At 43.8% G+C, this 13117-nt stretch overlaps 1 protein-coding gene across 1 annotated transcript in view; it reads left to right on the top strand.

Moving 5' to 3' along the window:
* Nucleotides 1-10967, top strand: part of LOC138948574 (uncharacterized) — a 37982-nt gene extending 27015 nt beyond the window's left edge. The window contains exons 2-3 of the mRNA XM_070320132.1: nt 7260-7403; nt 8006-10967. Coding sequence (XP_070176233.1) covers nt 7260-7403; nt 8006-8427 — 566 coding nt within the window. The 3' untranslated portion in view covers nt 8428-10967. The remainder of the gene's footprint in view (nt 1-7259; nt 7404-8005) is intronic.
* Nucleotides 10968-13117: the final 2150 nt, after the last annotated feature.

Below are 13117 nucleotides of genomic sequence, written 5' to 3'. Positions count from 1 at the left end.
GAAGGTAAACCTTTTAGGCCAAATAACACAAGATTGTCAATGTCAGTTTTCTTGTTTTCTGTCTGTGTTTTGCTTGTTGGTGAAGGCATAATTTATTTGCTCAATCTTCTTTGGGGGGGGGGGGGGGATCATTTTAGGTAAACAATCTCAAAAAAATCTTCAAATTCAGGGGGCTTTGCCCCCCGGACCCCACTGGGAGCCTCCTGTAAGCTGAACTCACTTTTTCCAATGCTAGGCCCTGATAACTAACACGTCACGCCACACTTTCAGAGTGACGTTTTTTTTGCTTTGACGTAATATATTGCACGAGGTTTTAGAAGAGATCGAGGTTTCAAAACAAGCGTCTTCAATTTAGCTGTTTCGACTGAAGGACATTTTCAGGAAAATACACGTAAGTACAGTATGTAGGATAAACAGAAAACTACATGGCTTGCTGTGTCGTACCAGATTTACACTCGTTGCTTTTTCAAATAGTGAACAGCTCGCTTTCGCTCGCAGTTCAATATTTAAAAAAAAAAACTCGTGTAAATCTGGTACGACACAGCAAGCCATGTAGTATTCTCTATATCTGTGATGGTTTACGGGAGACTTACCGTCTACCTTTGCGTTTCCATGAAAAAGCACAGACAAACATGACAACAATCAACTCTTCCACAACCAATTAAGTAGATGTGCAACGCCAAGGCACTGCATACCCCAGCGAAAGACAAACATCTCTCTCTCTCTCTCTCTCTCTCTCTCTCTCTCTCTCTCTCTCTCTCTCTCTCTCTCTCTCTCTCAAACACACACACACACACACACACACACACACACACACACACACACACACACACACACACACATACCCCAAGTTACACACGTACACACATACACACTCACTCACACGCACTCACTCACTCTCTCACACACACTTCATACACACAAAACACACCCCCATACGCACATATAGACAGACGGACATAAACACCTTTACAAACAAACACACATACACACACACATACACTTACGCACACACACACATACACCCACTCTCTCTCTTTCTCTCTTTCTCTCTCTCTTTCTCACTTATACAAACAGACACACACACACACACACACACACACACACACACACTGTACATAAGCACAAAGAAATACGCACATGGACAGTCGGACACACACACCTTTACAAACAAACACATATACACACTCATACACACACAAACATACACACAAACTCATGCACACACACATTCACACACACACACACTCTCTCTCTCTCTCTCTCTCAAACACACACACACACACATTCACACAGACACACACACTCTCTCTCTCTCTCAAACACACACACACACACACCCACGCACACACACACACACACCCCAAGTCACACACACACACACACACCCCAAGTCACACACACACACATACACACACTCACTAACACGCACTCACTCTCACAAAAAAACTTCATACACACAAAACACACACCCATACGCACATATGGACAGACGGACATACACACCGTTACAAACAAACACACATACACGCACACACATACACACACACATTTACACACACACGAGTACAAACTCATGCACGCGTGCGCACACACACACACACACGCACACACACACACACACACACACACACACACATACACACACACACACCACACACATACGAGTACAGACTCATGCACGCGTGCGCACACACACACACACACACACACACACACACACACACACACACACACACACACAAACAGTAACACTAACACATGTGCACAAAATGAACACAAACACACACACTGCGCGAGAGAGAAAGACTTCAGGGAGGCATGACGTCATGATGCATTAATTGACGTCAAAGACTTTCGACCGTGACGTATTCTTCTTACGCGAGCTTTATCCATAGACTTGGAAACTACGGAATTTCTACCCGTCCAAAGCGGCCTTGGGTGGCGTTTGCTGAAAAAATGGGGGCGACTATTGCACCCACCGTATTTTTGTTAGTATGGTCCCAATTTTTGGTGAACTTCCATCTCCACCTGTAGCACGTAGCCGGGCACAAAGAATCCTTCTTTATCATGTATTATTCGGTATGCACATTTCTCAAGTCGATTACAGTATAGCGTTCACGGGATACCTCCAGCTTCGCTGGGATAACAAGTCGCGTAAGGCGAAATTACTACATTTAGTCAAGCTGTGGAACTCACGGAATGGAACTGAACGCACTGCATTTTTTCACCAAGACAATACAGCTTCGTCAATCCCCGCGACAAGGATATTAATCACTTTTCACATGCAAAACGAGGTGAAATTAACAAGCGAGAATAGCGCGGTAGCGTATTGTGCCAAGCAGGAAAGCGCGCTTTTCTGGATTTTATTTTGTAACGTTCAGGGCTTTTTTTTAATAACACATATTATATATATATAGATGTTTTTGGAATCAGGAAATGATAGAAAATACGATGGAATCATTTTAAGACCTTCTTCTTCTTCTTCAGCGTTCGACGATGGCTGTGTCTAGATTCTTTGGCCCGTGATTTTGACGAAGTGGGATTTTAAGACCGATTTCTGACATTTTAATCGTAGTACTAATTATTTTTGGTAATTGTGATCACATTTTAAGAGTAAACATGACATATGTATAGAATTATATTCTGATTCAGAATTTGATGAAATATACGATGCAATCAATCTTAAATCTGTTTGTGAAAAATCGATTTTAATGACAACTTTAACGGAGGGCCCCAAAGGGTTTAAAATCGTGATCGTGATTGGCGTTTTTTGACCTTTCTGTGACCGTGATTGCCGAAATTTCCATTTCTGTGATCGTGATGGGACTTTGCCCGTGATCCGTGATGACAAAAAAATCAAGTCTCGTGATCGTGATCGTCATTTGTTTTTGTGATCGTGATGGGCATTATTGCAAAGCATTTTATTTTCAACGTACATTTTTTACAGCTGTATCACTCTATGATCCTCTATTCGTCAAGGAGCCAATCCTGATTGAAGGGAAGCAACAACACATTCAGAAATATGATTTTGACAGCGATTGCTTCCTTTTAAGAGAACCAATCACACAAAAAAAGAGATCCAATCAGAAGCCAAATTGCAAAAGTCTGCCTCATCGAACGCAGAAGAAGAAGAAGAAAAGTCTGCCAAACTTCATCCAATGGAAGGGCTTCGTGCAAAAGTTTTGAGTGCATTCAGTCAAAATCGAATTCGAAGATCAAAAATGGCGTGCAGCGGCACTGTCATCGAACTTCTGTTATATTTTGTGGATTCAAGCCAGACCAAAGCAGGCGGCGAGAATGCCTTCCTTGGTGGAAAGGTCAGGCTACGGGTCGGTCTTTCCGAAGACGAAATATCAAGTTATGTTGATCTATGTTGCTCTATGACTGTTCTGAATGTAGGCAAAGATCTTGAAATTTGTTCAAGATCTTTGAGTTTGAGTGAGATCATTGACATTGTCGATATTGCCACGTCCGGCTGTCACCTCAGTGTGACCTCGACTGGCTCAAGATCGAGTCTGCGTGTAGCCAAAACCGAAACTAGAAATGTGTTTTTCATCCCAGCAACGTGGACACGCTTGGCATAGATTCTAATTGTCGCTTCTTTGCATTAAGCTTGGATTTATTTTAGCGCCTGTAAGTGTAAACTTTAATATCATCAAAATTCAGAAACAATGGCGGTGAGACGTGCCAGTTTGGGTCACTTGATCCTCATGTCAAAGACGATCAAAGTCATGTTCGTTGGGGACTGATTTTGTCAGGCATGCTACTTTTCCGGTAATTGCCGGAAATCCGATAAAGCCGTTTTCAAAATCCGGTAAAGTCAAATTTATTCCGGTGAAGTTGAACAATTTCCGCAAAAACGATCCGTGTGAATATCGCGCAACGCAACCGGGCGCCGGTCTCAATGAAGCCAGCGCACAGTAGTGTTGTTTTCACCAGTTTGGAGGTGTGTTGAATGGTGGTGGGGGGAGGCTAAAATGGGATTTTTAACAAGATCACAACACTATTACAGCCCTGAAAATGATGCCCAAAATGCACCAGATTGCACAGATTTTAATCGTTTTTTGAAAAAAATTCCGGGGGGGCATGCCCCCGGACCCCACTAGTTGGCTTGCGCGCTTCTTTCAGGTAAAACCATTTTTGGCCTGTGGCGTTCCTGTTTGTTTTTCAAGGCCATGAAACCAGGCGATGGTGTACCTCAAATTGTATGGCAAAGTTGAAAATAAAGAACCCATCACACATACATGTACTTTAGTTTCAATCCACCCAATAGTTTTTGAGAAAATGGGTTTACAAGATTTAGCTCTGGAAATGTGAAATTGTGCAAGTCAGTTGGTGCAAGTATATATTCATGTGTGTGAGTGAGGGTGTGGGCGTTGAATGTGTATGAGTGTAGAGAGAGAGAGAGAGAGAGAGAGAGAGAGAGACAGAGACAGAGACAGAGACAGAGACAGAGACAGAGACAGAGAAAACAACATTCTTGTTACTGATTACAAATCATGATATGTATTTCTAGGTGTGTATGAAAGAGAATTAAAAAAATAATAATAAAAAAGTGCAACAGTTCTGACTTTGTGTTGAATAAAAAATAGATCCAGAGGAGCGAATTACTGTGTGGTTGTGTTTACTTTGACACGTGCTTTCTGTACATGCAACTTTTACCGTGACCGTGATTTGCCACTGGTGTTCGTGATCGTGAAAACAAAAATCAAGGTAACTGTGATCGTGAAAGCTAAAATTTCCCTTCCCGTGATCGTGATGATACCCCCCCTTTGGGGCCCTCTTAACGAGCAAACTAATCAACGAACGTTTTAACTTCCAAGCTGAAATGCAATCCCATAGTCCGGACTTCGTCGAATATTGCCTGACAAAAATGTCAATAAATGTTGTTAAACAATGAGGGCGTAACAGTGCGGCCTCAACGTGTACAAAAAGTCGGATATGACGTCATCAAAGACATTTATCACGAACAAGAAAAACCCAGGAAATCTCATGTAAAGTTTTGTAAAGATCGGTCCAGTAGTTTTCTCTGAATCGTTCTACACGCGCACACATACATCTACATACACATACACGTGCTTTCTGTACATGCAACTTTTACCGTGACCGTGATTTGTGATTTGTGATTTTCGTGAAGCAGAAATTTGGTTCCCTTACATGTTCACGAGCAAAAACGATACCAATGACATTGAAAACTTTTTTGAAAGATGTATTTCGAATGAATGTCTTCACGAATCTGTACATGTTAAATTTTGTAGATTTATTCTTGGTGTGCACAAAAAAGCCATGTGGATTCCAGTTTTAGCAGAAATAGGAAGATTTCCTTTGGGACTAAACATGTTATCACAAAGCATATCGTATTGGGCACATATTTTGAAAACGGAGAATAAATCACTTATTCATCAAATATATGAAGAAATGTTAAACCAAGCGCCAAAAAATCCGTGGCTAACTTTCATCAAAGAGCTTTTGTACAAAATAGGTTTTAAACATGTATGGCTTAATCAATATACATTTGACATCGGTAAACTACAAAACGCCATACAAGAAAAGTTAAGGATTAACTACATAAAGTTTTGGGAGAAAATTAAATGTGAAGGTCGTCCAAGGCTGAAATTTTATTCCTCTGTAAGCAAGACATACGAAGTTCAGCCATACCTTATAAGCATTACGAATATCAAGCATAGACATTTACTGAGTAAATTAAGGACAAGTACACACTCTTTAAAAATTGAAACTGGAAGACATAATAACATACCAAGAGAAAATCGTTTATGTAATAAATGCAACGTTATTGAAGATGAAATTCACTTCCTAGACGGATGTCAAAAGTTCACTGAACTGCGAAATGATTTTATAAAGGATCTATCAAATATAGATATAAAGTATTCCAACAATAAACCTAGTGAAGTATTTTGCGAAGACAGAATACAAATTCGTCTAGGAAAGTTTATTTCAGATTGTTTTAATCGCTCTTTGTGTCAATAACCAATTTGGTTCCGACAATAAAATATATTCTATTCTATTCTATTCTATTCTATTCTATTCTACATCTATATATATATACGACTAGTGTCTGTCTGTCTGTCTGTCTGTCTGTCTGTTCGCGATGCACGGCCAAAGTTCTCGGTGGATCTTTTTCAAATTTGGACACCGTATTCAGCTACACCCCGGACACAACCTCATCGATGAGATATTTCAACACGTGCTCTCAGTAACTCTTCCTTATCTTCTCCAGTGTTTTCAGCCGCGATTATCTCCCTTCCTCCGTGTGGCGTCAATCCATATTCCCGTTACTACGTTACTATTTTTAGAAGGTCACTGCACGTTACTATTTTTAGAAGGTCTCCAGTGTTTTGCGCGTTTATCTCCTTTCCTTCGTACACCCGGCAAATCCGGGTCCCAGGCGCAGCCTGGTATTCGGCTCTACTTCTTCCCGGCGAAGCCGGTACCCGGCGAAGCGGGTAATCATCTAGTACATCTATATATATATACGACTTGTGTGTGTGTGTGTGTGTGTGTGTGTGTGTGTGTGTGTGTGTGTTTGTGTGTGTGTGTGTGTGTGTCTGTGTCTGTGTCTGTGTGTTCGCGATGCACGGCCAAGCTTCTCGATGGATCTGTTTCAAATTTGGTGGCCATGGTACACCCCGGACACAACCTGGTTGATGAGATATTTCAACACGTGCTCTCAGCGCGCAGCGCTGAACCGATTTTGGTTTTTCTGTTCATCTTCCCAGATCCATTCCCACTAACTCTTCCTTATCTTCTCCAGTGTTTTTGCGTTTATCTCCCTTCCTTCGTGTGGCGTCAATCCATATTCCCGTTTCTATTTTTAGAAGGTCACTGTCGACAACGCTCAATCCATATTCCCGTTATACTATTTTTAGAAGGTCACTGTCTCTTCCTTATCTTCTCCAGTGTTTTGCGCGTTTATCTCCCTTCCTTCGTGCGGTGCGCCGGCAAAGCCGGCGTACACCCGGCAAAGCCGGGTCCCCGGCACAGCCGGGTATTCGGCTCGACTTCTTCCCGGCGAAGCCGTACCCGGCGAAGCGGGTATTCATCTAGTACATACATACATACATACACCAGACCCTCATCTGGATTCCCGGTCAACGTTAAAATATAACTTGACTAAATGTAAAAACCTGACAGAGTTATTTCGATTAATTTCGAGGAATTCGATTATTGCAAATATACCAAAATGATGAGTGAATTAATCTATTATACACCTTTATTAATAACTCTGCCTGTTCCAGCATGGTTCCACGCCGTTAGGGCCCTGGAGTGTTTCTCTCTGATTGGTCTGTTCGCGGCCTGTGTCTACGCCCTCGCCACAAACTGCTGTCGCTCCTTTCCAGGACCTGTGACTAGGATTCTTGAGGCTTTGTCTGCCGGTTCTGGTAAGTCACAAATAATCGTTGGTTTATCTGAGGAGGTAGCTAGAAGCAATTGGGTGGGGTTGTGTGTGGTTTTTTTTTTTTTTTAGAAAATCCCTTCATCTTATTTGGCGAAGCGAGATCATCCTATTTGGCTATGCGGGTTCATAATATTTGGTTAACGGGAAAAGAGATAAGGGCAAGGATTTATTTACTTACTAACTTACTTACTTACCTACTTACTTGCTGACCGTTATGCCAGTTGGCATGTAGGGCAGCAAAGTGCAAGGACAGTTTGTATTATTTAATGTATACGGGATGCATGAGCTATAGTGGATCCAAACTAAGTACAATAACCCACATGTTGAGATGTGAATTATGTCGGCAAAACGACCAAACGGGTGGTGTCACGACCATTTGAATGGTCACGGTGTGTTTTCTTTGTTTGTCAGTCTCTATTGTTGCTGTTCCGTCTTGTCCGTTAGGCGAAAGGTTTTCTTCCAAACTTGGCTGTTGCGGTCTCAATCCATTACCCAGTCGTATCGCCCTCTATGAACATTCTTACATATCATTCGGCTAAGAGAATATCCGGAACTACATGTTTTTTCATTGCCTCTGTTTTTTAGGAGTGCTAGGGTTCATAGGCTGCATGGTCTACGTTGGAGAGGCGGCGACCAAAGAATATTTCAGCTGGTCCCTCTACCTGTCCGCCATTGGTAGTGCTCTCTGCGTCGTTGCCGGTATCATCATCGCCGTGTGCAACAAACCCCTGCCCACCAGCGCTGTTGGGGCCGGGGGTCAAGTCATCACCATGGCAACCATCTCACAAGGTCAAAGTTACACAACGGCCGGAGGTCAGGCTCAAGCTCAGCCCTACGGGAATGCTCAACCGTTCGGAAACCCTCAGGCTTACGGGAATGCTCAACCGTACGGGAACCCTCAGGCTTACGGGAATGCTCAGCCGTATGGGAATCCCCAGCCCTACGGAAATCCCCCAACGTACCCTAGTCCCCAGCCAGACCAGACCGTGAAGGCTGGTTACCCTTGAGAAGCACCATAGTTCAGTTGTAATCTTACATCATTATCATTTTTGTTTTAATAACTTTAATGAATTGTGTTTGTTAAGCTTCCTTTATTTGTTAATTTGCTTGCCTGCTTGTTTATTTGGCTTGTAGGTAGGTTGGTCGGTTAGTTGGTTTCTTTCGATCCTTCTTTCTTTCTGTTGCTGTATCGCAATGCTCAAATGTCCGTGCTCAAGCTCTGTTCAGTTTGTCACTTAACTTTGTTTTCTTCATCATCTTACGTTCCTTGTTGTGGTATTCTGTTATATATGTATAAGTTACACCTCCGCCCATTCATGGTATTGCGTGGTACTTTGTCGAGACTGGGTCAATGAATATATATGATGACAGCCTCGAGTGACGTCATTGTATTCATTCACCGGGTGGAGACAAAATACCACGCAATTTCATGGATGAATCGGCGGTGTAACGCATATACCCCGTGACCCATCGAAGCCTATTTTTCCTTTGAAATGTCTTCATAAAGAACAGATAATTTATAACGACATAATCTTCATAACATAATATGCTTTGTTTGTCGTCTGCTACGAATCTAGCCCTTGCGGTTGACACGGATTGCAGAAGCTCCAATTGTCCCTTCGTTGACCGGAATAAATGCTCAATCCGCTGTCATTTCGCCACTGAACATTGTTTCTTCTTTTCCCTTCTTGGTTATGATTGAAACGGCATCCCAAAAGAGTGTTTCAGCTGTTTCAACACACGGGTTCAGCTGCCACTTTCGAGTAGCTTGTTCCGCATTTCTGTCATTTTAGCCTATTAGTCTAAAATGACACCGGAAACGAAAATAATGGACGCGCATACATTGACGCTCTGACAAAGTTACACACAAAACGACAGAGACTTTGCCGTCATTTGTTTTTTGTTCGGACGATTCCGTCGTCCCGGCAAATGGCTGGTCCGTGGTCAGACTTGACGTCAGCGCCCAAAACGTCTTTGTTTTTGTTGGCATTGCAGCTGTGAAATAATCAGTCTTGTGTCTCAGTCGTGTCGGTACAGAGTTTGCTTCTGCAATCGTTGTGTTCGTGTTGATGACGGCTTCGTGAGACAAATCAGCGAATCTATCGTGTGGATGAAATTTCTCTCAAAAAACCACCCAACCCAACAGGAGGCATTGATGCTTTTGCAGTTTGCTGAAGAAATGAACTGTATGTAGGTAATTTCATCCGTTTAATGCATGTCGAAACAAGCCATAAGGCTTTTAAATAAAAGATTCCATGCATTGTTTCGGATCTGAACACAGATGAGGTCGCAGTTTGCAGGTTGAATCTATGAATCGGTACGACCTTCCATCGGGCCAGGTTATCAACAGATGGTTCATGATCAGAATCAAGGTCAAATTTACCTGGTTCCCATTCAAAACGTCATCATCTCATTCAAGATGTCCTTTTAGTTGCTTCTGCGGCTGCGCAATTCATTTGCCTAGGTCATGGCCGAACTGTTGGCCTACTGAGCAATATCGCGGGATTTTGTCTCACTAGAATAACCGAGACAAACAAGGAAGGTCATGGGATATTTGCACAGGTCAACGGTGATTTTGTTTTTAGACATGGTCTCTGTTCAACATTGACGACCAAAGGAAGCTTTGATTTGTTTACCGTCTATTCGGAAAAACACTCAGCATTAGTACAGACAACTAGACTGATTCCAATGGCTTGTTTTGCGTTTGTATTATTTCCTTGATGATAACAGTTATGTACATTGTTTTTGGATTGGTGTGTGTGTGTGTGTGTGTGTGTGTGTGTGTGTGTATGTGTTTGTATGTAACTGTGTGTGTGTGTGTGTGTGTTTGCGTGTACGCGTGTGTGGGTATGTCTGTGTGTGGGTGTGTATGTGTGTGTGTGTGTGTGTGTATGTGTGTGTGTGTGTGTGTACGTGCGTATACGCGTGTACGCGTGTGTGTCTATGTCTGTGTGTGGCTGTGTGTGTGTGTGATTAAGCGTGTGCGTATGTTGTGTGTGTGTGTGGGAGGGGGGTTGTGCATTAATGGTGTGTTCCTTGTCTCTATATACATTTCGCCAAAACATAATGACGACAACTTTTGCATCTAATTCAAGTATTGACTTGACTATCTAGATATATTTTACATAGATCAGGTTTACCGCCGCTTTAATAAGGGTATACCATCAACATAGACCGGGCAAAAACAGAAGAGACTAATTAGAAACATGACAACCAAGTGACTAAATTGAAAAACAAAAGAATTCAGAATTTTGGGCTGCAAAATCGAACCAAGGGACTGCAGACATCTCTCCTATTTGTATCGTCCTAAGTCAATCACTGAACGTTCCAGCTGATTACAGCGAGTTCTATCCGTTTTGAATGTAAAAATCAAAACTTGACTAAATGTAAAAAGTCCAATTCATTAGACATTACGCCATACGCTTTATCCAGTCTGACGTAGCTTCATTGTCTATTATAATTATGACGGCTTTCCATTGCAGAATCGTAAATGTACTTGAACTACATATTTGTAGGTCATTGTTATCAATAAAATGAATTCTCACAATGTGTGTGTGTGTGTGTCTGTGCCTGTGTGTGGGTTTGTGAGTGCCAATAGCCAAAGGCGTATCATGGGACTCGGACGAACTGGACACAGTGGTCATTAATCCTCTTTCTATTGTTCCTGCTTTTCGGTGTTTTCGTGTTCGTGAGGAATTCCGGCCCCGTCCCTTAAAGAGACAAACCCTGTCTTTTGGGGGGGCCTCGATCATTGTGCGAGTGTACTCTAGGAAGCACGGAATTTTCATGTGTGGATTTATGTGATAGGAAGCTCGGGTGAGAACCAAAAGGTCGAAGTACAAAAGGTCGAGGCACAAAAAGGTCGAGGACATTTGGTCGAGGGTCAAAAGGTCGAGTGTGACAAAAGGTCGAGTGCGACAAAAGGTCGAGGGAAAATCCCCTACGTTCTGAAACTTGCCTCGTGATGTTTGTTTGTTTGTTTGCTTAACGCCCAGCCGACCACGAAGGGCCATATCAGGGCGGTGCTCCTTTGACATATAACGTGCCACACACAAGACAGAAGTCGCAGCACAGGCTTCATGTCTCACCCAGTCACATTATTCTGACACCGGACCAACCAGTCCTAGCACTAACCCCGTAATGCCAGACGCCAGGCGGAGCAGCCACTAAATTGCCAATTTTAAAGTCTTAGGTATGACCCGGCCGGGGTTCGAAGCCACGACCTCCCGATCACAGGGCGGACGCCTTACCACTAGGCCAACCGTGCCGGTCCCTCTTCATGTAAATATATTCTTCGCGAGTACAATTAGGGTCCAGCTATTTTGACGAACTGACCATTTTTATATACTGTTCAAAAAAAGAAACGCATAGTTGCTACTTGCCAAATTTGTTTTATTTTTCGAAAAAACTAACAGAAAATCCAATATTTAGATTATTTGTTTGAAATTTGGTATGGACACAGTTGAATGCACACACAGTTCATTTGCATCTTCAAATCAATCAGTCAATCAATACGATTGGGTGCCGAGGCTGTCAAGTCAGTAGGGGGTGTGACTGCCTTGAGCAGCAACAACTGCCCGGCACCTTCTGGGCATGGACTGGATCAGATGCCGAATATCTTGCTGTGGGATGGTGTCCCACTCCTCCTGAAGTGCCTGCAATTGATCGCGGTGATTTGCCGGCGCTTCTTCTCGCCTGCGCACACGTCTGTCCAATTCATCCCAGAGGTGTTCTATCGGGTTCATGTCTGGCGACATGGATGGCCAGGGAAGCACCTGGACATGGTGGTCGGTGAGGAACTGGGTGGTGAGTCGTGCTGTGTGCGGGCGAGCGTTGTCCTGCTGGAATATGGCATCCTGGTCAGCCAGAAGAGGAAGGGCGTGTGGGCGTAGAATTTCCTCCACGTATCGCTGGGCAGTTATGCGCCCTTGGACGTGCACCAGGGTGCTCCTTCCAGCGGTATTGATCGCCCCCCACACCATGACGCCTCCACCACCATGAACGGGTGCCTCATCCACACAGTTGGGCGCGTAACGTTCGTTTACTCTCCGGTATACCCTCCTCCGACCATCATGTCGCTGGAGCAGGAAGTAGGACTCGTCGCTGAACCACATGTGTCTCCAGTGATTCCGGACGGTCCAGCGAAGGTGCTGGTTGCCCCACTGCACTCGGTTCTGGCGATGGCGGCGGGTGAGGACAGCTCCTCTGTGAGGTCTGCGAGCTCTCAAACCAGCTTCATGCAGGCGGTTCCGCACGGTCTGGTCCGATAATCGGTGTGGCCCGGGGAGAGCCTGGACAGAAGATGAGGCCGACAGGAAACGATTCCGGAGGTGGCGGAGCCGTATGAAGCGGTCGTGAGCAGCAGTTGTCGCCCTTGGTCTTCCCGCTCGTGGCAAGTCAGCAACGGAGCCAGTGGCTTGAAACCTGACCCACAGTCTACTGATGGTGCTCTGGGACACGTGGAAGTGCCTGGCGATTGCACTTTGACTTTGGCCTGCTTGTAAACGACCCAATGCAATTTGGCGGTCTTCTCTGCTCAATCGGGCCATCTTTCGTCGCTGAATTGTCGTCTGATTTCTTTGTGGCGAACAATCCGCTTTTATGGGTTTTGGAAGACATGGTGAGAGCTCAATATTCCCCGAGTTTCACGAGATTACACTGAAGCATGACGAGTGGTCATGCCAAATGAGCAATTTT

The sequence above is a fragment of the Littorina saxatilis genome, linkage group LG15 (genome assembly GCF_037325665.1).
Source record: "Littorina saxatilis isolate snail1 linkage group LG15, US_GU_Lsax_2.0, whole genome shotgun sequence".
In the NCBI taxonomy this organism is placed as follows: Eukaryota; Metazoa; Mollusca; class Gastropoda; order Littorinimorpha; family Littorinidae; genus Littorina; species Littorina saxatilis.
Note: the sequence above shows the minus strand (reverse complement) of the source record. Positions and strands in the feature narration are given on the sequence as shown.